Source organism: Python bivittatus, unplaced genomic scaffold (assembly GCF_059951505.1).
Source record: "Python bivittatus isolate LINGU-HERP-01145 unplaced genomic scaffold, Pbiv_v1 ctg000020_np1212, whole genome shotgun sequence".
NCBI classification, from domain to species: Eukaryota; Metazoa; Chordata; class Lepidosauria; order Squamata; family Pythonidae; genus Python; species Python bivittatus.
Window position 1 is genome coordinate 121031710 of NW_028277030.1, and position 25490 is coordinate 121057199.

The following is a 25490-nucleotide window of genomic DNA, read 5'->3' on the forward strand; positions in this document are numbered from 1 at the left end:
TGTACGTCTTGAAAAGATGGGAAATTCATCTATTTATCGCTGTTTACCTGCAATAATTGAATGAAGATTATCTTTAACCACCAATGAAATTGTTGAGCAGTGGAAAAATTAGCCTAGAACAGTGTTGGACACTCCTCCTTCCCTTGATGTTTTAAAGGAGGGGGAGGTGATAGCCATCTGAGTTGTCTAAGATGTTTTAGTAGATTCCTGTGTAGGGTTTGGACTAGATTACTTGTAAGATCCCTTCCCGTTTATACACTATGATTCTATATATTTGTAGTTCAGGCATTTAATATGGATTAGTCACACAAAATTAGACGTGGCTCTGTTGTACAAATATGATGGTTAAGAATTGGTGAAAGAGAAGCTGGATTTTTTTAACACAGTTTAATTTTGTTCTAAGTAAGAATAGAAACATGGATGTTATTTTGTCTTTATTGACAAAATCTGTAATAATATTATTATGCATATGTTGTTGAACATAGGTCCGGACCTTAAACTTTGGCAGCTTTGCATTAATTTTAGTATCCTCTGGGCTGGATGTTACCAACTAGTTTTTTTTTTAATTGTTGTTTGTTGCTTTTTCACTATTGCATTAGGCTGTTTTTACTATGTAAACTACTTTGAGAGGGTTATACTTTTAAGGTAGCTGAAAAATAAGCCACCTTTACATTTCTTTGTCTGATAAATAGGATAGTAGTAGCTAATAACAGTGTTCCAACAATTTGAGACTTGGAATTTATGTAGCCTATTGAAATGATCATAGGCCAGCAACTATGTCTTGTGGCCTGATGCACATCTTCCGCCTCCAAAGCTGGCAGCTAAAGTATAAAGCTTCCCCTCTGATGCCTTTAAAGAGAACAGTGTGTTTTGCAGCACCAGCCTTATGCTTTTCATCAGGGAAAAGGGGAGCTAATAATTCACATTTTCAAAGTAATCTCGAAAAACAGTTGCCATGGGTTTCTAATATAGACTAGCTCCGCCCCGCTCACGGGGATGTTCTTTTTTCTTTTCTGCAGAACTGATCACAAATACCTTACCTATCACAGCGCTTCTGCAGACCGCAAAAAAGAAAAAAAGAAAGGACGTAATCGTGAGCGGGGCGGAGCTAGACATAGCGAACGACGTTGTCAAGCCTCCTCACAGCGCGGCGCCGCGTTGTCATAGTTACGAATCCTCCCGCCGCATTTAGCTATGACGACATTTTCAATGGCCGGATGTGCCTTGCTTCCGGGGGTGAGGCTGTGAAGACCTTTTAGGTTCGGTCTTACAACAAGAGAGTGAAATTTGTGTTGGTGAGGAGAGAAGAGGATTTTGTAGTGGTGGTGATGGTGTTTGCTGACAGCACTTTCTAGCAGGTGCAAGGGAGTCTTTATGTCGCCCATTGGTAAAGCGTGAAATGGGATGAGCAGGCGATGCTGGAAATGGAGGCTTTCGTTGGGGATAATATGGGAATATAGAGGGCAATTCTAAGTATCAATAATATTCTCTCATGTATGACCTTGTTTTAATCTCTAGAACAACCCTGAAAGGTAGATTAGGCTTTTTAATTAAGACAAAAAGGGCTAGTAAAGGGAACTATAAGAGAGGCATAAAACTACGTATCATGGATACCTATCGTGGCTTTCTCCCTCTGCCGCAGTACGAGAATTCGGAGTCATCAGTTAAGTTAAATTCGAGGAGATCCAGATAAATAACTTCACACTGTCTGTAATTAAACTAAAAAAAAAACTGCCGTAAGCTATAGTGATGGCCATCAGTTTGGGCGGTATTAAAAGGGAATAGATACAAGATTTGTGGGAAAGGAGGCTGTCGATGGTTAAATGCTGGTCCAGCATCTTTATTCTGAGGGCGGGCAGGGGATTTTTAGATAGGTATTCTTTTATATGGTATTTGTGGACGTCCCACTGGCTGCTAGAAATAGGCTTTGGTCTAGTTCTACCTTTGTAGGATAAACAAGGTTGCTGGGAACAGGTATATTTATCTTGTAAAGGGGAGAAGTATTAATGTATTGCAAAGTTAAGTATGTCTTCTAGCATATTAAAACCAAAGTTATTGCACATTTTTTGGTGAGCCTATTTTATAATAAAATATATGGTGAACCTAGGAATTTTGCTGTTTTGAATGAGTGGGATATTTTGTGCAATAATTTTATATAAAAGTATTTTAAAATTGTTTTGGCTTTGCTACCCACTGCTGGGGTTCTAGAAATATTTTATGCAAATCATAATGTCTTTTATGTGGGGGTTTTCACTTTTTTTCTACAGGAATGAGTTGCAGCTATTTTCTAACATGGAAGAGGAAAATAGAGTATATTGGGAGATATTGACATGGGTTAATTCTACTCCAGTTACCATAGTAAATAGGACAGGTTTTATTCTGTCCCTTCCCATGTGCACTTATTACAATTTCCCAATAGACTGAAATTTGAAATACTAACAGCTGAATAAGCTTTAATGGTTACATTACTGTATTCAAACTGACTGAAGAAACCAACCTTCCACTGATGTTCTGAGTAGCAGGAAGACTCTTCCTGAAGAGTTTGCTTAGGAGAATGGTATCACAGGTTTGGCAGGACTATTGGATTTTATTAGAGGCTAGAATCATATGCTGCATGAAGCTATAATGTAGTTTATTTGGTTTTGCATTGGCATGTTTTGTGAACCCTGCCTATTGTGGTTTATTAAATAAACTGGTTAAAAACTGCTGTAGCATAGCATGTATAAAACTGGCCATAGATAACAAAGTAAAATCGTATTTTGTAAATCACTCCACAGTCCTGTGGTTATGAATTGTAACAGTGATAAACAAGCTGTATCTCTATAGCTCATATGAACGATTCATCAATGACAGAAGCAATGAGTTTCTGAAAAACAGGCTAAACACCTACTGACTCATGTAGTACTTAAGGTGTTAATTATATGTGATAATTTAGAATGGAATCTGCTGGGAGAAGATTTGATACCTCTTGCTTGGTTCCCTGCAGTCTTTCCCAATAATTTATCACATTCACTACTTTTGTAATGCCAGGTGCTGAGATCAAGTTCCTTTTTCTGTACAGATCCAGTTGCATGGCCTTAGAGCCAGTAATTACACAGAGAATGGGTCCAGAGAGGATCTGTCCAAATGAGCATGAAGAGTTGGGGCTTCAAGAACCATCTGATGGAATTCTTGATCCTGTTGGGGAATGGAGTAGTGAAGAACCAGAAGAGGAGGAGGAGGAAGGTATCAATAATGGCTACGTGTACCAGCCACTGAACCAAGAACCGGATCAGGGACCAGCAACACATGAATTAACAGTACCTAGCATGGAACCAGCCTTTGACATCAATGAGCGACTTCAGGTGGCAATTTTGTTCCAAAGACATTGTGTGGGAAGTGATGCTACCAGGAGAAAATTAATACATGTGTTTTTACCTTTTGCTTAATAATTTTAATGCCCTATGTATCATATGTAGGCAATGAGACTACATCTGCCTGACCCACCTGTCGACAGTGATAACGAGGAAGAGAAGGAGAGACTTGTAGCTCAAAGCAGTCGCAACTCAATCCCCATGGATCCAGGTAATGTAACAAAATGTCCAACTTCATGTCCTGGTAGATTGTAGCAACTTTATTCCAGAGCTTTAGTGCAGATAGTCTACCAGAATATGTTTTATATATCTATGCATATAAAAAGCTGCAGTCTATTTCCTCATTGTCACTTACTTTTTCTTCTCCAGCCAAGACGGTTACTCCATCTCTACAATTCTCTGTATTAAATTTAGATGTTATCAATCTAGAACTAGTCCAGGTGTAAACCTAATTTCTCCTTACCTAATCCTGCACACTGTGGGTATGTTTGCATATAGAGACTTACATTTCATGCTAAGCTGTACTGTGGTTTACTTGGTTTTAGCTTAGGGGGGTCCGTGAACTCAGCCATGTGTTTTGTAAACTGTAATTTAGGATTGTTTACTACTGGAAAACAATTATTAGTTATGTTAATGTACATAGCTAATTGTAGTTTTCTAGTAGTAAAAATAAACTATGGCTTAATGTTATATGTGAAGCCACTATACAGCTTATATCACATCTACTTTTGTGGTGGCTAGCCATCGGTTAAAGCTTGTTTTGTTTGGAAACAAAACTACAGGGCATAATTGCCCAATGGAAGCCATAGCCATTAGCAGGATAAGGAAGGTTAATCTCTTTCCCTTGCTCTATGCCAGGTCAGCCACATTCTAGGATTGGATATCATTCTAAGCCCAACCACAATATAGTTTAATGTAAGCAAAGTGTCTATATTGTAGTAGCTATTATGCCATTTCATCTCCAGCTGTTCAGATTATCTTGTAGCAATTCTCTGATATTACTGTAACTAGCAGAGTAAATGGTATTTTCAGAACAGCAGCATGCCAAAACAAAACAAAAAGACAGTTTGTGTTGTGTAGCTATTTGATCTTCCCCTTTTATAAGATTTATGGACCAGAAATCATCTCTGGTCTTCCAATTCTTCATACTAGTTTACTTAATTAGACCAGTCTCTTTATGTTGAATGACAAAACTTTAAACTCAAGACCATTCCAATCAGGATGGTGTCTGGTCATTGAGCCACATATGTTTGATGCATAGTAAAACACAAAATTGTTTGCCTCACATCTTGGGTAAGTTGCTCCTTTATCCATTCAGATTAAAACTACATGAATATAGAAATCTCTGGGACTTGTCTTATGTTTGGGGTTTATTTCTCACCCTTTGCCTTCTTTTGATTTTAGAACATGTGGAGTTAGTGAAAAGGACTATGGCTGGAATCAAGCTCCCTACACTGAGCATCCCTGCATGGGCCAATGAGATATCAGATGAGCAGTGGCAGGATATGGTGCAACGAACACTGCAAGACAGACAAAGTCAGGATGGCTTTAAGCCAGAATGGAAATGAAGAACCATGGTGAACTCCCTGCCTACAGAGAAAACAGCTAAGCAAGAGCTATTCTATTTTAAGCTATCTTTCTCTAAACGTTTGGGTAGATATTTCATCTTTCTCCAGCAGTGAACCTGTCAATTCATCTGGTAAAACTGAAAATCAGTTGTCTGTAATACTTAGGTCATCACCAGTAAGCATTTATAACTATGAGGCTGTTTTCTTAATCTTGAGAAGAAAAAAAGCCTTTTGTGTTGTTTAGTCTCTTCTTTCTCCTCTCCTCTACTACCTATTGTTTCATATAACACACGGGCTAAAGAGCTAAACATGGCCATGAGGTGCAGTCCAGTGTATCATCTTTTCAAGAGATCCATTTTATTTAGTTCTGTACATACAGGGACATCTGTACAAAATCCAACACTGTCATACTATGTAATACTCTACTGAAATAAAGTACACCATATGTACATAATGAATTGTAAAGCAGCTTAATACTTGTGTCCAGGGAGTGAATGCATCACTTAGTTGCTTTTTCCCCCTCTTGGGAAGGGCTATATAAGACATGAAAGAGGCAGCTCCAACCCTGTTCATGTAAAAAGTAGGAAAGGTAAAAGCTGAAATAGGGACAAACGCAAGGTTTTTAAGTAGAGCTAGATTAAGGTAGAGCATAACTGGAAGTTGTGTAGCTGAGGTGCTCATTTGGCTTAAAGTGTGATTTTTTTTAACCTCTTTTACACACAGCTTCTTTGATATTTAGATACATAGGACACTCAAATGAATTGGCAGCAAACTAAATTTTAATATTAGGTCCCAAACACAAGTTCCCTGATCCCAAAGAAAGATTAGACAAAGCCTATATTTACATCTAAGTGTACAGCATATGATGCTCAATTACAGCCCTGCTTCACCTATGCAAAACTGTAACAGGCATAGAAGTGCTGTGTAGCATACATATGGGTAATGGAAGATAATTTCCTATGGTCCTTCTCATTTACTAAGCCCAACCTTGAGAGGGAATAGATAAGCAGACAATCACATTTTGGTGTTGAGGAGCTCCAAGTTTACTTTTGTTCCTCCCACAGCTAAACCACACTTTGAAAGACCAGTGGTTGAATGTGCAAGTTACTCAGTGAAGCCTCATGTTTGTTTGATCTGTCACTGAACTGTCAGGGGCATCTTGCAAATCAAATAAAGTCCCTGTTTAATTTTCTTCCATTTACTGCTTCAACTGGAAACTTGCAAGGGGATTAAAAGATGTCCTTATTAGTATGAGAAACTACAGCCAGACAGAGCATCTTGAACAACAAATATTGAAAGTATTTTGGCAGCAGACAGTGGAGGTTAGCATCATCATATATTCTAACATCAGTCTCAATTCTAAGTGCCTGTCCTCATGTAGCTAAAAAACTACCATGCACAAAATAAGGGTTGCCAAAGTAAAAATGCTCTGGGGGAGGGAAAGAAGCTTGTGAGAACTCCAGAAACAGTCCAGTGAAGACTAAACGTGCTCAGTGACCATGAAATGCTGATGGACTGTTAGTAGGGGGACAAAAATGGTGGAAAAATTAAGAATTCCACAGAGAAGAGTACTGAGGAGCAATATGTCAGACTGCAATTTGTTTGGTTTTGCATGATGGGTAAGCCCAGGCACTGCAATTTATTCAATAATTTGTGATTAAAATAATAGCTTAGCATGATATATGAACCCAGCCTGTGGCTTGAGTATCAGTATGGAAAATTGGCAAATGTCCATTTGTTTTTTAATTTCAGTTTTCTAAGAGTTAAAAAATGTCTCTGAAGGGGTGAAATGGGTGAATATTGAGATGAAATGTAACAAACTTCAAACAAATTATTCAAGATACAGTGGAAACAGAATGGTATAAGTAAGTAGACAAGACAAAATTACATCACATGAAGATTTAAGAAGAAGAAGATGAAATGGGGTGGGAAAAGGCTTGCAGTCCAATTCAAAATAATTACTTCTCTGATATTCCACTGCTTCTCACCAACGGAGGCCTTAACACAGCAGTAAAGGGATAAAACCAAAATCTGAAAAAAGTTCATTAGAAACAAATTTTCCAAAGCTAGAGCACAGGAACTTTAAGCATAGAATAGTAAAGGCTTTCCCTTCTGTGATTTCCATGATCCAAATTAAGTCAGCAACTTTTTAACTATGACAAGCTATCAAACAAATGTAACTATTACATTCAGGCTAGCCATACTTCAAAGGAATCTGTCAATACCCTAAATTTATGTATTCCCTAAAGTGAATTTTTGCTACATCTTGCACTTGAGTTTCCCGAATAGAGGAATGCTGGGGCTAGAACAGCTGGAACCCACACAAACACAGTGAAATCTAGTAAAACTATACTGGCTGGGAGATTATGGGAGTAGAAATTTAGCAATGGGGAGAGGGATTAACTGGAAAGGACTAGCTCAGTTGGTAAATGGAAACTGAAACTGTATTATTTAATTTTTCCTCTGGTTTTCAATATGCAAAATGCGTAAAGCTATTTATTCAGGATTTGCCAGAGCTTAAAAGCCAACAGCTGAAAGGAAGGTTGGCATTAGTAGAGAATGTGCTTAACAGCTACTCTCACTCCAGTTCTAACAAAGACAGACAGAAAGCAAGACCCAAGTGACACATTCATGCAGCAGCTGTACAATAGCTGCCAGGCACATAGATCAACTGCAAGCCTCTATTTGGAAGGTGAAAACTACCATGTCATTGAAAGCATTATCAAGATCACTGGATCTGGAATTATGCACAGCTGCTAACGCAAACACAATTTCAGGGATACCGGATGAAAATTATCACCCATACTCATAATGACCAAAAGCAGCTGAAGTTTCCATCATATTAGTTATTTATTCTAAGTGTTGGGGGGGGAGTAGATAACACATTATTCCCAAGGGAAAATGGCCTGTACTGACCTGTTTAGGCAATAGGACATAAAGTTTCTGTTATGCAGACCACACGGTTGTGTATGATAAGGGACATCAATCAAAGGCTCCGCATGACAAACAGATGAACTCTCAATGCTTTGGTCCTGGGACTGCAGAAGATTTTTTTTACAAAATCAGGAACTGGGATGTTCCCTGCAATGGAATGATACTCTCACAGGTTGCTAGGCTCCCATCACACGTGCACACAAAACACAGCCTTAAGAAGATTTAAAGCAGGAGTAAGTGAAAGTGTGGTGGGATATGAGGTACAATGTAAAATCAAATTGAACCTGAAAGATAAGAATGGAGTGGAGGACAGGCACAGGTCACCATGTTCATTCCCTAGCTATATGTTAGAACAAAGTGCATTTCTGTGTACCCTCCAGGGGCTCCCTAGCCCGTCAGAGTGCCTCCTGGCTTGAGGTGAGAAATTCTTCTGCTCTCTTGTGTGCTTCCAGAGCCTTTATGGTGTAGACATCCTGAGGAAGCTCTGATTTCCGACGCAGCAAAACCTTCTCCTTCTTCAGGTCTTTCAACATCTAAACACAAATACACAGTAAATTAAAGACAGTTTTTAGGATCTGTGAACTTCTCCCAAGGGATATCTTGGCCTCTTCTCTTTGGTACTATATATAGTTTACTAAATCATGGCCAAGTTGGGTTTAATTAGGGGCAGCTCCCAGGTCTCTAGAACACCTACTTGCCCACTGTACCCAATCTCTGTTTTCAGATGATGACACAGATGCCACTAAGTCTACAACTCGTAATACAAAAATCAATGTAGAAATTACTAAGCAAGCAGGGCAGGACAGTCTGTGATCTTCCACATGATGTTGTACTTTAACAGCTATCAACCCTGGCAGCAATTATCAGAGATGATGAGAACTTTGCTCTAGCAATATTTGGAAGGCCGCCAATTAAATTTCCCTAATCTAAGATATTTAGCTATTTCATTTCCTTTTAAGGCACCAACCTTCAAGTAATACCATCCAGGCACAATGTCACACAGACAATACAACTGAAGAAGTACCACAGTCAGAAATTAAATACTAACAAAGTGTGCAATAAGCTAATAATTAAAGAAAGTAAGCTGAGTCAATGATTACAGATCAATATACCCACACAGCAATGATAATGAAATTCAACATGAAAGAAACAATCTAGACAACATTCTATTTTACAAATGGGCAACACTGAAACTAAGAAGCGAGCAGAAATACCAGCCAGAGGATCTTGGTAGAGAAATTTAAATATAACCACATATTGTGCGGTTGTTGTTTTAACTTATCTTTTACAAAATGGGACCACCGAAGCTCCAAAACATATGTCACAGAAAAGAAAGGGAACTCTGCCTCTGACTCATATTATTAGAGATTGTCACTTCTGAACTCTACTTCTGTTTGCTTTCTCTGGCAACAGAGGACTTAATCTGTGGGCATGCAATTTTTTTAAAAAAATCTCCTGACAGGGAAGTGATGACACAAACTTTTTCAAAGAGCTTTCCAGAAAGAGCTTGGTGTTACAAATTCAGATAGGAGAAAAATAGCTGATCGTATGCTAGTTGAGGGGTGAAAGTAAAAGGAAACAGAGCAAGTACAGAAGGTAGGAGCAGAAGAGCAGCAAGTTATACTCCTCTGCCAGTATTAAGCTCAGTGGATCCCCCAACTTAGCCCATTCAGAAGCCAAATGTAATTATGAGTGACTTGGAATGCATCAACACTGGATTTGTGTCACTGATCTACATAATTCAAGGAGTGTCACCATTAGGGAAAATACTTTTGTTGAAATGTTAAATATGTAACTTGACTATCCCAAATGCTATAGGTTGATCTCCTTTCTGTCTCTTCTCTTGAACTATTGATTTTGTCCTTTCATGCAAAATGTAATTTAGTTACAAAGTAGTCTGTTTCCTAGTTCCTGATAGGTATTTATTTAATCCTAGGTGCATCTGAGTGAATGTTAGTACATTTCACAGTTACTGGAATATTTATATATTTCTTTCTAAAAAGCCATGTAAAACAAATAAAAACACTGTCAAAAAACCATTAAAAAGAATGCAGGTAGAGGAATGCACTGGAAAGGTTTTGTGTCTGGGTGTTTTGTTTTCGGGGCATCAGCTAGTCCACTGCTCAGAAACTCTGGGTTAGTTTATAAACCTGCAGCAGTCAGAAATACACCCAGTGTGATGTTTTGAAAACCATTGTCTCTTAATTTTAAGCTGTGGAAGCCTACAAATCCTTGCACACACTTCCTAGACCATTTGAGAATTAAGGGTTATTTTCCACCCATTCTGCCTTTTCACAAAGAAACCATCATTTATGACCAGCTTGCCTTTGAGCCAGGTAAGGGTCTGACAAAATTTGCTTGCTTGTTTAAGAGAAACTAGTTACCAGGAACTACATGCTACAGAAAGGCTCTGGATCAACCAGGTTTATATAATTAAGTCACCTGTACAGCCTCTGTTTCCATCGTTTTCTTCAGTAGCTGTATGTCCTCTGCAGTGGGGGTCTCCGTCTCCATGCAATAAACAGGAGGCAAAGGTGGGGGTGCGCAATACATGGGGTACTGCAGGAACACAGCACACAGAAAAATGGGAATGCAAGCTCAGCAACTCAAGTACTGGAACACCAAATGTTTACACGCATACACAGATCCCAAAAGAAAAAAAGGATATAACACTAATGTTTTCAGTTACAATTCATGGTCCCCTTTGTGAAATAGATTTGGGGATATAAAAGTTGCTGAAAACTTTCATCCCTATTTCACATATTCCCTTACAATAAAGGGGACTGATTATTTCTTGCATTGGTGTTAGAATCCCAATTAAACAAATAATGAAAAGTGAAATGCAGCATGTCTACAATATCAAAACATCAAAAAGATCCCGTAATAGCAAAAAACCTAACAACACAGTTGTTACTTTACATTTATGCAGCTGTTACCTATTCAAAATTTGGATTTTATTCAATATTCCAAGAGGCTTTGAATTAAAGGAATCAATGTGTGAATAAGTCTGAGTTCCTACAAGAGTTAACACCGGGAGGGTATATTATATATTCCATATAAAAGGGTACAATGATACAGGAGTAATACTATAAAATTATCCTTGATACCAATTTGTATCTCTTAAAATTAAGTTGGCATTATTATGAAAAACATTTTTAAAAAGGTCCATTTGAAATGTGGTACTTCATAGCTGTGTATTTTGAGCTGAGTTTTTCTTAAAATATGTTTTCCCTATAAAGATGGCTATTCTTGCCTTTCAGGTAATAGGAGAAATGTTATCTATATATTGCTCCAGTTCTGTGAGAGTCAAACATGGAGAAGCAGTAACTTGTAAAAACAATATAAATGAACTTATTTTCAGAAACTAGATAAGCAACAATATCTGCTGTTTTAGTAGCTCAATACTCTGGGGAAGAGCAACAGGTCAGTGATAAATCACATGCTATGTGTAGAAATGATTCCAGATTTTACCCCTAGAAACTCCACCTAAGAAATCTTACAGACCCTGTTGTTAGCATAAACAGTACTCAGCTAGATGGACTACAACAGCAGTTTCCCACATTTATTCCTTTGATGTAGCAACTTACTAAACTTATGAAGCACTCATCTAGTGCCAGACTGAATAAACAAAGCTAGGATTGGTACTTATCCAGAAAAACTTAGACCAAGTTTAGTTTGTGTTTTAGCAACTGTTCAGATGCATGCTCATCAGTTCCAAAACCCCATCAGATGAAGATGTGACCCCTATTACCACGATTTGGTCTTTACACTCCAATTTTATACACAGGAAACAGAAGCTGAGAGTAACACTTCTTGCACCACATGCTAAAGTCGTAGTCAGATTTAAACACAGATTTTAGTTCAGCATTTTCCCAAATAAAACACAAAGTTGTTTCCATATGGTAAGAGTATTTGGCCTTATTACCTAAAAAACAGGAATGTGAGGATATTTCCAAACCTTCCATCATGTACTGATCATAATAACTATTACCTGAGGATTCTGGCGAGCTAACTCCTCAATCTTGTGCCACATCTCTTCTCTTTCCTTCAATCTGAACCGCCCTCTGAAGATGGAAAGAAATTTACTTTTTTGTATTTAAATTTCTAGTCTATTCTTTCTCCAGAGCTCAGAGCACGTTACACCATTCTAAAAACAAAGCCTGAAAAAGCGTTAGAATATCCCACATTATACAGGATTCAAATCTAAGAACTTTCACTTCCTTTCCCTCCCCCACTCTTATTTTGTTCACAGATAGATGGCTTATAGATGGTTTATAGATAGATGGCTTAGAAAAAGGTAAAATCCTCCCCACATATCTCATAAAGTAACATCTTTTCCTACTTTGTTCTCTCATCCCAGGTTTCAGAGGGGCCACAATCACTCCCATCCTCCCTACAAAAGCAGTTCACTCATTTCACCCAATCCTATTAACTCAAATCTTCATCATGTGAGAGACATTAACCCCTGTCTCTCATCTCTGAGTTACTCTCTCAGGGGAACTTATCCCTGATTTCATAAAACCTCACAGATCAAATGCTCATATGGATATAGTAGTTTTATGGAACTGAGCCAGCCAAGGACCATGAAGCTATTAAATCCAGAAATTTAAATGTTTACTTGGAAGTAAAAATTAGCTCAAAAAACATATGCTACAATAAATATAATAAACTTTTAAACTGTTTTCAAACTGCTAATTGAAGACCGTTATATTTCTTATTCCCAAGAAGCATTCACAGATTTGCAGTTTATGCTTCTCAGTGTGGGCAGAATTCAGAAGAAGGGCTGCACAGAATTAATTGCTTGCTACCTACTGGTAACTATAATACTAGCATACATTTCCACTTGTGCAAAGTGAGGCACCTACTCTTTCCCTATCCCTCTTACACAAACCCACCCCCAAAAGTTGTCTCTGATGATTGAGGAACCCTGCCAAAACATGTGGAATATGAAGCAGCAATGAAAACTGTCACATTTTATGTATTTCAATGTGTACAAAGCCACTATAGGATACAATCCAGGTGGACTTGGAAGGCAGGTAATATTCAGTTTGACTTCATAAAATTTCCAGCCTGTTCTTATATGGAGATTGCTATGGTAATACTACAATATGATTTACACTGGCAAACAAATATTAGATTCATAGAATGTAAAGGTTCAAAGTAACCTTGGAGATCATCTAATCCAACCTCATCTCCAGTGAATGCATCTACTACCACACCATCCCCAACAGACGGTCATCCAGCTTTTGTTTAATACTTCCAATGGAGTCTACTGCCTCACAAGGCAGTCTGTTCCATTGTTTGAACAGCTCTTACCATTAAGGAATTTTGCTGATGTTCAACTGAAATCTGCTTCCTTAAAACTACTGTTTCTTACTTGACTTCTAGAAAACATTAAGGAAATCTACCCCATCCTCTGCATGGTAGCTCTTCAGATATTGGAGGGCAGCTACATTCTCATAAGTTTTTTCCTTCCAGACCTTTATCATCTTGCCTGTTGTCTTCTGGTCATGTTCCAATATGTCAATGTCCTTCCTAAAATGTGGTGTTCACACCTGGATGAAATATTCTAAATGTGGCTTTTGACCAACAAAAAACAAAGATTACTCCTGAATCCTGATATTGTTTTCTAAAGTCTTTGCTGTCCCCCTAGCTTTGTGTTGTTCACATTTGATCCAAGTCATTTATAAATACACTGAATAGTATAAAGCCCAGAAAAGAGCCTACTATATCCCACTCAACATCTACTTCCAGTTTGTCAAGATCCTGAGGTACACTCATTGAGTATGATCACTCAACCATCTTTGTATCCGTGCAATGAGAACGTAGTCCTGTCCACATTTGGCACATTATTTTCTCTACTAGTATTCCATGAGAAACCCTGAAGCCAAGATACACTATGTCCACTGCCTTCCTATAGTCAACTAAATTAGTCAATCTATTTAAAAAAGGTTTTTTTGGCATTACTTGTTTTTGGTAAATCCATGGTGGCTACAGCAAAACAATACCTTCTTTGCCAAATGCTCACAAACTGACTATTTATAAACTCTTCCAGAATTTTGCCTGGTACTAATGACAAGCTGATTGGTTAATAGATACCAGTGTCCTCTCTGCCCTTCTCCAATTCACTGGCACTATACTAATTCTCTATGATGTCTCAGACATCACAAAAAGGAGTTCCAAGATAACATCCACAAGCTCCTTTAAGACTCTCACATGGAATTTATCGGGTCCTGGAAACAAACTCATTCATGTTAGTCAGGTGCTCCCTAACTATCTCTTTACTTACCTTGGGTTGCCACTCCCTCCTTGTGTCAACTGTTCTGCTTAGGTCCATTTGAACACAGTTCCCCTTTGAGAAAAAGACCAAAGCAAAGGAGGAATTGAGGAGCTCTGCCCTCTCCCCATCATTTGTTACCATCCTGCCATCTTCTCCAAGCAGCGGGCCCACCCTTTCCTTTTTCTACTGACATAGCCAAAAAAGGCATATTGTTACTTTCAATTTGCAAACCTAACTTCCTTTTGTGCGTTAGCCTTTCTGTAGATATTAGCTACCTTTCCTGGTATGCTTTCTTGGTCCTTTGCCAGCCTTGCGAGGTAGTCCAGACAGGAAGCATGCTCAGATGAACTAATTCTACCTTATTGTAAGGTTACATTAACAGAATCTTGCAATTCAAAGTACATTTCTCCCCCCTTGCCTTTACAGCCCAAGAAACTAGGGAGAGTGCCTTCTTTTGCCATGCCCACATTCCTCCTGTGGGCTAAGCTGCCTCTTATCTGATTGTACCCTGGCTGTGGCTTTTCCTTGTCTCCCAAGGTCATTCTCACATATCTACAGCCTTACACCTATGTTCCATTTCCTATACCTGTCCCTTTTAACTTTTAGCTCAATCAAAAGCTCCCTATGCATCTGCATGTTTTCTCTCAATATAATGGCGTACAACCGTATTCTAGTATTTTCTTTTTGAGAAGTCCCAAAACCTCCCTTTGCCCTGAGGATTTCTGTCCATGGGATCCTGCCTAATAGATCTCCAAGAGTATTGAAATTGGCCTATGTTCCCACTTTCCTTTTCATGGCATTTTGAAACTAAGGTGATTGGTCACTTCCTTCCCACTGCTTTCACCTTTTCAACTAGGTTTTTTCTATTAGTTAGATCCCTCTATCTTTTCAACCTTCTGGAAAATGAAACTGTCAGCAAGACCACTATGAAAATATTGGGATCTCATAATCTTGGCTGGTTGGTTTTCCAAAAGACATCTGGGTAGTTTCTCATTATTACCTCCTCCCTGAAAGTAATATGGCTCAAAAGAAATTATCCACATCTTCTGTCTGGCTTGGTGATCTACAGCACATTCCCATGACTGCTGCTTTGTTGTTTTCTCTTCTTTGTATTCTTTAACGGTACCCCTAACCGGAGCCTCATGCGCAAATTTTTTGGATCTCTGCACATGTGTGCACTTCCTTCACATAATGTCACTTCTCCCCTCTTGCGTGGCTTATTTCTCTCAATCCATGTATTCCCCTCATAGCACTAGGTTTCAGTAATGCCTACTAAATAATTGCCTCCCTACGTTAACATTTCTAGTTCTTTCTGTTTGTTCCCCATACTCTGTGAATTTGTACAGAGACACTGGAAACTTTGGGTCATATACCTTAATCCATTCTTTCCTGTATTTATGCACTCATTATTGGATGCCTTCACAATGAGCATACACCTCTCAGTTCCATTCCCAATACTTGGTGTCAAAACTATTTCCGGGCTCTCCCCTTACTCCCGCACAGAATTCAGTTTAAAGACTTTTGGATCAGGTTTATAAGGTACCTTCCAAACACATTCTTCCTAGCTCTGAAGAAGCACAGCCCATCTCACAACATAAATACATCTATGATCAAAGAATCCAAACCATCCCTGTTGAAACCATCTCCATAGTCTGTTTCCAAAATTCTTCTCTTTGACAGGAAGGAGTGAAGAAAACATCACCTGTGGCCCCAGCTCCTTCATTGTCCTGCCTGTTCACAGTCCTTTGCAGGATCTGGCTGTGTTATTTTTCCCACAAAAAGAATCTTGAAAGCCTTTCCATACCATCCCAAATGTGAGCCCCAGGAAGGCTGCACACGTCTTTTGACAAACTATCTGACTGCTGTTTTGGTCCTTCTTAGCAAGGAGTTCCCAGTCTTCCTCCTCCCCCTCCCCACTTCTTCAAGGCAGAGACAAGAATCCTTCCCATTAAAGAGCCTATAAAGTCCTTTTCCTGTCTTTGTGACTTGCAGCAGCTGGTCTTCATCCATGGGTCCTGAAATGGCATCAACAAAGAGACTGTGGAATCTATACTGAAACTCCAAAAGAAAAACGTTCTTCCAGACAAGCTTGGTTTCCTTGAGGTACATTCCTCCATCTCTCTGTCCTCCTACAAGCACTTATTTTGTCTAATCCAATAACCTTTCCTCTTCCCTGATAACTGAAGGATGGACAGGTTCACTTCTAGCCTGTTCACCTTCTCTTCCATGAGGGCAATGAGCCTGCACACATGTGCAACAAATAAGGTACACTCCCTGCAGAATGTAGTTCTCTCCATCTCCCATATTCCTCAGATGAACAAAAGGAAAAAAAAACCTTGCCTCTGTGGAATCCTCTGCACAATGATCCATAAATAGCCCACATGCTACCCCTAGTTGCTAGTTTTCCAGAGGAAACATGGAGTTTTTTGGGTGCATTCCCTACCAAGTTCCCATTTGCTTGATCAGTAAGTTCACTCACTTCAGTTCCCTGAAGCTGCATCAACTAGCTCAGCAGAATGTTCCAATTGCACACAATGAGCAATCAGTACTCTCCTTAGCTCTGCCTGTCTTCTTTCCTAAACTGAACTTCCACATCAAACTCCTGTTTGTTCTCCCTACCTGCTCACTCAACAGGATTATAATCCTATTGGTTTTTCTCACTGGCTTTCCATACCATCCATAATTTACTAGCATTAACAGGCTCAGCTGAAGAAGCAATTTTTCTGTCCTTCCTGGAGAAATGGTCATAAAAGGCAATGCTGGGAAATGTCTGTTCCATTTCCATGACTTTCTGCCTGTGGCAGAAGTGGATAACCTTTTTTGAACAAAGGGTGATGTGTTAGGAGATGTGCTCCAGAATATAATATATAGTGGCAAAACTAAAACTAGGCTTGTTTTACTTAATTTTCAGTTACCTTTAAAGTGAAATTAAATATAGTAAATATGAATAGTCTCCTGTCATATTGCTAATAATTTTCTCTATATGTCACTGAATATGACATATTATATACAGTGGGGCAAAAAAGTATTTAGTCAGCCACCAATTGTGCAAGTTCTCCCACTTAAAAAGATGAGAGAGGCCTGTAATTTTCATCATAGGTATACCTCAACTATGAGAGACAAAATGGGGAAAAAAATCCAGAAAATCACATTGTCTGATTTTTAAAGAATTTATTTGCAAATCATGGTGGAAAATAAGTATTTGGTCACCTACAAACAAGCAAGATGTCTGGCTCTCACACACCTGTAACTACTTCTTTAAGAGGCTCCTCTGTCCTCCACTCGTTACCTGTAGTAATGGCACCTGTTTGACCTTGTTATCAGTATAAAAGACACCTGTCCACAACCTCAAACAGTCACACTCCAAACTCCACTATAGCCAAGACCAAAGAGGTGTCGAAGGACACCAGAAACAAAATTGTAGACCTGCACCAGGCTGGGAAGACTGAATCTGCAATAGGCAAGCAGCTTGGTGTGAAGAAATCAACTGTGGGAGCAATAATTAGAAAATGGAAGACATACAAGACCACTGATAATCTCCCTTGATCTGGGGCTCCATGCAAGATCTCACCCCGTGGAGTCAAAATGATCACAAGAACGGTGAGCAAAAATCCCAGAACCACACGGGGGGACTTAGTAAATGACTGCAGAGAGCTGGGACCAAAGTAACAAAGGCTACCATCAGTAACACACTACGCCGCCAGGGACTCAAATCCTGCAGTGTCAGACGTGTCCCCCTGCTTAAGCCAGTACATGTCCGGGCCCGTCTGAAGTTTGCTAGAGAGCATTTGGATGATCCAGAAGAGGACTTTGAGAATGTCATACGGTCAGATGAAACCAAAGTAGAACGTTTTGGTCTAAACTCAACTCGTTGTGTTTGGAGGAGAGAGAATGCTGAATTGCATCCAAAGAACACCATACCTACTGTGAAGCATGGGGGTGGAAACATCATGCTTTGGGGCTGTTTTTCTGCAAAGGGACCAGGACGACTGATCTGTGTAAAGGAGAGAATGAATGGGGCCATGTATCGTGAGATTTTGAGTGAACACCTCCTTCCATCAGCAAGGGCATTGAAGATGAAACGTGGCTGGGTCTTTCAGCATGACAATGATCCCAAACACACCGCCCAGGCAACGAAGGAGTGGGTTTGTAAGAAGCATTTCAAGGTCCTGGAGTGGCCTAGCCAGTCTCTAGATCTCAACCCCATGGGAAGCCTTTGGAGGGAGTTGAAAGTCCGTGTTGCCCAGCGACAGCCCCAAAACATCACTGCTCTAGAGGAGATCTGCATGGAGGAATGGGCCAAAATACCAGCAACAGTGTGAAAACCTTGTGAAGACTTACAGAAAACGTTTGACCTCTGTCATTGCCAACAAAGGACATATAACAAAGTATTGAGATGAACTTTTGATATTGACCAAATACTTATTTTCCACCATGATTTGCAAATAAATTCTTTAAAAATCAGACAATGTGATTTCTGGATTTTTTCCCCCATTTTTGTCTCTCATAGTTGAGGTATACCTATGATGAAAATTACAGGCCTCTCTCATCTTTTTAAGTGGGAGAACTTGGACAATTGGTGGCTGACTAAATACTTTTTTGCCCCACTGTATGTCATATAATATTCAATGAATATTATAAAATATTCATAACAATTTCTGAAAGTTTTTAAGACCTGCTTCTAAGTTTTTTGAGGACATGTGTATGTGCACCTCTCATTCATGGGGTGCCTCAGGACTTTATTCCTGTTTTTTTTAAAACATTTATATGCTGTTTTCTCAACTGCAAAATGGCCTCCAGATACCTGTTCAAAGGTTTCAAGGGACTCAGGTAGCTGGAGACTGTTTGGGGCTGAGAAGTAGAACATGCTGGAAACAATCAAAATAATTCAAATGTACTATCAGAGAGGAAAATCATCGAAACTAAGGTATGTAACCATTATTGCCCTGAAGGCCTGAGGTTATAAACTTATGTCCTGTACACAAAGCTTTAGAAGTACAGGTGACATTGCTAGAATGTAACCTTTTGTCTTCGATCAGTAAGCCAACTGCAACTATATCTAGATGAGTTAAATCCATCTTCATTACTTATGCACTGGTGACATGCAAACTAGGCCACTGTAATGTGGTTTACATGGGGCTGCTTTTGAAGAGAATTAGGGAAGTTCAACTGGGGAAAATGCAGCTGTTCAACTGTTGAAGGGGAGAAGGAATATAGAATAAGGGTATGTTTCCAAGACTAACTGAAATAGCTGGTGATTATTTATAGAAAGCCCCAAATGATTTGGAATCATATTATTTGAAAATGACTTTCATCTACATATAAATACCTTGAATGTTTAAACAATCTTCCATCTACATATTTGATCTTGAAGCTATGTGTGAAGACCCATTATGAAGATCAAGGCCACCTCAATGGTAGTTCTGACTGTGGAATCCCTTTCTTACTGATTTGCAAAGGGATTTTCATTTTACAGGTTTTCCAAGAGGGCCAAAGAACTATTTCTTCTGGACAGCACTTTTTAAATGATTTTGGTAGTGCTGCTTTGAAATTGATTTAAGGTATTAATATAGACATTGTTCAAGTGGAATTACAGCCAATATAAGGCATTATGCTGCTGTTTGGGATTTTTTAACTTTGGGATTTTTTAACATTAGTTTTATAGTTGAGAAGACCTCTGTTTAAAAAAAAACCTATAAAACCTGTATTTTTTTTAAAAAGTCTTTAGTAGCTTCTTTTATTTCTGAACAGCCCACATTCCCACAACTTATCACTGATTAAATTTCTCAGACATTTTAATTATTGGCTTCTTGATCTGTATTTTGTTCCAGCCCATCTTATTTCCTCTTCCATGAGGGTAAGTGGCATGCCTTACTTGCAGAGAGTTTTAAGCAGATTGCTATAGCTTTTTTATTCTGGTTATTCACTGTTATCTCAAGGAGGAGAATCTCAGCACTCACAGGATTGGCTACTATCTAGCTACTATTCAGGAAAAATACCGTATTTTTCCGACTATAAGATGATACTTTTTTCTAAAATCCTTACCCTAAAAATTGAAGGGCGTCTTATTCAAGGGAGTCAGCCGAGAATCGCGCAGTTGCAAAACTGCCCATACTTTGTTTCTGCAGAGAGGCTTCCTCCTATTGCTAGCCTCCAATCATGAGTGAAATAGCTTGTCTCCCAAACAGACTTCCTCCAATCACGAGCCTGATGTAACTGACATCAGCTGATGCTGAACAAGCCAATTAGAGGAAGGCTGTTTGCAGAGACAAGCTATCGCAGTTTCACTCATGCTTGAATGTAATCAGTTATGCAAAAGAGCCTGGAAATAGAGCTGCAGAGAGACAGTTTGGACCTCCTCCCACTGAGTGCATCAGGTAAATGTTAACTAATTACTAAATAAAAATGTGTTCTGCACTATCTTTAAAATATTGATTTCTTAATTTTGGGTTGGAAAAGTGGGGGTCGTCTTGTACATGGGGGCGTCTTATTGTCAGAAAAATACGGTACTTACTTTTGCTTCTCTGCCTTGTACTGCTGTGTGCAATCATCAAATAGCTTCTGGTTCATCTCCATAAACAGCTTTAATGCATTGTAGATCAACCCATGGATTGTCCTGCAGAAGACAGAAATTATGATAAATTATTTAAATTATCTCCAAAACACATTGGCAGGGATGAAAACCACCCCCTGAGGAAAACAGAATGTTCCACACTCTAAATTCCTAGCACCTATACTTACACATCTATTTATTAGTCAAATAGCCATTCCAAAGATATCCAGGGAGAAAACAATTAAAACTTTCAGTACTGACTGAAAAAAAAAATTAAATTAGCTCCAAAGCTAGTATGCATGAATACACTCACATCCCATTAACCCAAGAAAAAAGCTGCAGTTATGCAAATAGGGCAGAGGCAGCATATTCATTAATCGTTGAATTTACTTGCATTTTTCCAATAACCACCCATGGTGAAAATGCATGAGCATAAACTAAATGTAGCAATATTATCAGCATATCATCAGTAATCTTTGATAGAAGAACACACTGGAGATCCCTAATTTGAAATTTCACTTATCTCAAGGCACACTAAAATACCTACTTGTTCCAATGACTTTTGGAATTTTTATACAGCGCTGGGAACATGATAGGGAGGATTTTGGCTGCATTGTCACTGATCAAACTCATAATATATTCATTATTCCAATAATACAATGCCCTCTCTGCCACCTGTATAAATAATAAAAAAGAGACCGTTAAAAACAGAACAGAGTAAATATTTTTAAAATTCTTAATGTTGCACATGAATTTGACATAATTTTTAAATACTTGATCAGCTAGTGGATACTTAAAAAATTAAAATTCATCCTGAATATATGAGATTTTGTTAACTTACCTTACAGCTGAAACTTCATTTTTTGAACAAATCAGAATAGGAAACTATAGTGAGTGTAAAAGAGTTTTATTTCATTCGAAGGTAATGCTTTCTGTAATACCCATTAAGGGAATATATAGCAGTCCTAGATGTTCTTCCTACTCCTCTAGGGTAATGGGAAGAGGAAAAATTATATCAAGTGATGATATAAATCTTTGGCATCCCAAACAACTTTTCTTTGAGAACCCCCTTACATGAACTATGGTAGAAAATGTATTCCCTATTATGAAATGTATTGGTAGAAATGTATTCCTTATTATGAAAAGGCATTGGCTAAATTATTTTCATTAATGATCCTCTGCTCTTCCCTCCCTTCCTTCCTTCTTTCCTTTTTTCTTTTTTTGGTGCAGCGCAAGGCCAAACATTTAGCATTTAACAAACTACAGCATGTTGTTAAACCAGGAAACTGTTTTCATTTGACAACAAAGCAGAATGTCAAACCAAAGTTTGCATCACAGTGTGCAAAGAAGGGCCATGTGGACACCATGTTTATTCTAGTAGAATAAACAGTGGTTCACTGGACTGAGATTGGTACATCTAGACTTACTTCGATCAAAAAAAGCAAACTCTGTAATGTATTGTCGAAGGCTTTCACGGCCGGCATATGATGGCTGGTGTGAGTCTTCCGGGCTGCATGGCTGTGTTCTGGAAGTTTGTTTCCTAACGTTTCACCAGCACCTGTGACCGGCATCTTCAGAGTGCAGGAGCACAGACAGGAGCAGTTCTCTCTGTGCCCAGGGTGATGTGACCCTTTTGTGGGTATTTATAGAGATCTGAGGGGGGGAAAGGGGGGGATTGAGGGGTGGGTGGGGTCCTGTCTGTGCTCCTGCACTCTGAAGATGCTGGTCACAGGTGCTGGTGAAACGTTAGGAAACAAAACTTCCAGAACATGGCCACACAGCCCGGAAGACTCACACCAGCCAAACTCTGTAATGTTATCAGTTTTATTTTTTATTGCACGACTGCCTATTTTACTTGCCAACGTGCTTGGAAAAATCAGAATTGTTTTCTGCCCAAGTACAGACACTAAAACCTGCTGCCATCTCCCCTAGCTTTCAACATACCTGGAAGTGTGGACTAGAGACACATTTGGCCAACTGTCTGAACAGAGGTTCCATAACTTTCACGAACTCAGAGGGCTCAATGACATCCAATATTTCTTCCAGCTCATTCAGAAACATAACTTCCTTGGGGCTGTGTGTTTTCGGCCAAAATTTTAGCAGTCCCATTATCACCTAAAAGAGTTAAGCAAGCAGATTATGCACAACTGATTATGTAGTCTAGAAGCCTTTAGTTTTGGAGAAATCTTTACAACATTATGCATCCCATATAGCATGGTACATAATATATACAATACTTATAAAACATTTCTGCCTCCCGTACACCTACCTGTATGTGTAACTTCTGAACAGAATAAGATTTTTAAGATAGACAAATAGATACAGAAGGTGAGATAAAAATCTAAACAATAATAATAATAATAATGCCACCTTCCCCCAGCGAGGCTGTCAGGATCTATGCAAGCTAGAAACCTTAGTTGTTGTTAATTTAGTTTAGCAATGCATAGTAAATGGTTAAACAGTAAAAATGTTAATTGCAGGCCGCTTGCTTGTTCCTGCCATTGAAGTTAGAAGAACGGGGAGAAGAAGATACCAAGCCAGGTGCTGCTGTTATCTCTACAGAGGCGCCAACAAGATCAAGTAACTGTGAGAGCCAGAGCAAGGCGTGAAGAATTTCAAGCGGGAAAAGAAAGGAGAACAGGGGGAATTTGGGCTTAAAAAGGGAATGCTTTGCTTTGTAGAATTAGACTCAATAAACTATAGCTGCTGTGCATTTCTCCCAATAAAGAAATCTTTGATGGAACTGTTTAGACTCCAGAGGATTTACTGAACTTTGGGAATGAGTGTGCAGACTCTGACATTTTGTTGAGTCTCACTATTGCAAGTGAGGGATTTACCGGGGGGGGGGGGAAACCTGCTGTGGAAATCCCTCTCACCAAACGCCCAGCTGCTGCCGGAATGGAGGAGCCGAGTGCTGACCTAGGAGCGGTGGGGGGTTGCAAAGAGAAGGAAGAAACCCTAACAACCTTCGCACGCCTTCCCACGCCAAGCGACCCCGAACGGCACAAAGCCCAGGTATGGAACCGGGAAGAGCTGTTTGGGGGAACGTCATTCCTAGAGATGGAGCCAGAAGAGCATTGGGCCCTGGCTACCGGCCGAATAGAATCCACCCGGATGGGAGCCTTGGAGGAAAGCGTGAGCCTGCTGCAAGCCGAGAACAGCATGATGCAACAAGAAAGGAGAGGGCTGGGCGACCTGATATGGTGTTCAGGTATGTTCCGGGGCCCCGAGGCAAAGCGAGATTACGGAGAGGAGAGATTGGGAGCTGCGTGGCTAGCCACCCCCCCTCCTCCTGCGATGTTAGCTCCAGCAGCTTCTGTAGCCCGGGGTCCTCTGCCTGCTCCAGCCGCGCTGGTTGTGCGCCCACCTGCTGCCCAACGGCCGGCCGCACCTCCCCAAGGCAACCAAGACACCCTTCTCAAGCGCTGGGGGTTAAGTGAGAAATTCAGCAGAGATCCGAACGAATTGGCCAGCTTCATGGCTCACGTTACCTTGTGCATGGAGCAGACTGGCCATCTATTCGCCTCCGACATGGAACACGTGATCTATGTTTGCAGGGCGCTTTCCGAAAAGGCAGGAGAATGGCTGATCGAAATGCGCGAAGCCCAAGCACCCGAACTCCACCACCTCGGCAGGTTTCTAACAGCCCTGAGGAGGAGGTTCGAAGATCCGGGAGCAGCCACGAGGGCTCGCTCCCAACTGGTTAAAATGTGGCAGGGATCCCAGAATGTCGGCGAATACGCTTTGGAATTCCGGAGCCTTGCGGGGAAGCTTCCCCATTGGCCGGAGGAGTTTAAAATTTCCTGCTTTCAACAAGAGTTGCAGCGTGATTTGTGGCAGCTAGCCTACTCGCGAGGAAACCCATGTACCGTTGAGGGATGGATCGAGCACGCCGTGCAAGTGAAGGGTGATTGGATGGCCATGGATCCAACGTTCAAGCAGCAGAGCAGCGCGCCTGCGGAGGCGCCTCGGAAACCGCCAGCGAGAGGAGGAGATGAGAGTTTTCCCAGAGCGGCAAGGCAACGCGTCTGTTTTCGTTGCGGAGAACCAGGTCATTCTGCCCCAGCCTCCACCAAGCTGATGCCTACGTGTGCATAGGAGCCGCGGAAAATCCCAGGGGCTGCCCAAAAACCCGCAGCCTGCAAAGGGAAGAAGGGAACTGCAGTTGGGGGAACGGAATCGCCGTTCCCAGATCCCATCATCTATGAAGAAGGATCGGTGGTGAAGGAGCAAGAAAACCCAAATGGCCAGCCCAGGAGGGCTCCTGACAAAATAGCGGGCGCGACGGACGACGAGGATGACGATTCTGATGAGGACAAGGGGGTGAGTGTTACCACCATAAAAGTGACTATCTCAGCACCCAGAACGGAGCGCAGAGCTACGCTTATGGCGTTAATGGACACAGCCTGCTCGTGCTGTTTAATCAGTCCAATCCTTGTCAATGCTTTAGAACTAAGAGTGAAAAAATTGAAACCCCCCATAGTATTTAACCAGTTGGATGGATCTCAAGCAGGGGGAGGGGCTGTGCTGTACCATACTGAACGTTTTGAACTGCAAGTGGGAACCCACTGAGAGACTCTTAAATGTTTAGTGGGTCCTTTGGGAAGTTATGCCCTGATCCTGGAAGCAAACTGGATAAAACGGTGGGACCCTAGAGTCTTTTGGAAAACAGGGTGAATGCAATTTGTGGATGGGGTTTATTTGGGTTCTGACCCACCCAAGGGGAAAGGCGTGATGGCTGCAGCTGCAAGCAGTGGGGTTCCGCCTCAAACCCTGGACCATGAATCGATTGAAAACATTCC

General features: G+C 40.2%; 2 protein-coding genes across 6 annotated transcripts in view; one reads left to right on the top strand and one right to left on the bottom strand.

The window, feature by feature from the left end:
- The first annotated feature begins 1182 nt into the window (after positions 1-1182).
- Positions 1183-5386, top strand: MEA1 (male-enhanced antigen 1). 3 transcript variants are annotated; one of them, XM_015889943.3, is made up of 4 exons: positions 1183-1259; positions 3062-3344; positions 3459-3564; positions 4758-5386. In XM_015889943.3, exons 2-4 carry the CDS (start codon positions 3072-3074, stop codon positions 4919-4921), a joined length of 543 nt encoding a protein of 180 aa, XP_015745429.1. In that variant the 5' UTR covers positions 1183-1259; positions 3062-3071; the 3' UTR covers positions 4922-5386. The 3 variants fall into 3 exon arrangements, with proteins under 3 accessions (XP_015745429.1, XP_007438836.1, XP_007438835.1); XM_007438774.4 differs by having other exon boundaries at positions 1189-1295; XM_007438773.4 differs by having other exon boundaries at positions 1201-1358.
- PPP2R5D (protein phosphatase 2 regulatory subunit B'delta) overlaps positions 5260-25490 on the bottom strand; it is a 64844-nt gene continuing 44613 nt past the window's right edge. For 2 of the 3 annotated variants that reach the window (XM_088148197.1, XM_088148190.1), the window contains 6 exons: positions 22633-22803; positions 21236-21363; positions 20650-20751; positions 11847-11919; positions 10298-10414; positions 5260-8388 (listed from right to left, as the gene is read on the bottom strand). In XM_088148197.1, the coding sequence (XP_088004323.1) occupies positions 8251-8388; positions 10298-10414; positions 11847-11919; positions 20650-20751; positions 21236-21363; positions 22633-22803 (729 nt within the window). In that variant the 3' untranslated portion in view covers positions 5260-8250. Of the gene's footprint in view, positions 8389-10297; positions 10415-11846; positions 11920-14144; positions 14208-20649; positions 20752-21235; positions 21364-22632; positions 22804-25490 lie in introns of those variants that run through there. The other variant, XR_015797459.1, reaches the window with a different exon arrangement.

What these genes read in the sequence shown, in the direction of transcription:
- MEA1 (XM_015889943.3), top strand. Translation starts at nt 3,072, where the DNA reads ATGGCCTTAGAGCCAGTAATTACACAGAGAATGGGTCCAGAGAGGATC. An exon ending in ACATCAATGAGCGACTTCAG is followed by an intron (nt 3,345 to 3,458) that starts GTGGCAATTTTG and finishes TATCATATGTAG; the next exon opens with GCAATGAGACTACATCTGCC. An exon ending in CTCAATCCCCATGGATCCAG is followed by an intron (nt 3,565 to 4,757) that starts GTAATGTAACAA and finishes TTTTGATTTTAG; the next exon opens with AACATGTGGAGTTAGTGAAA.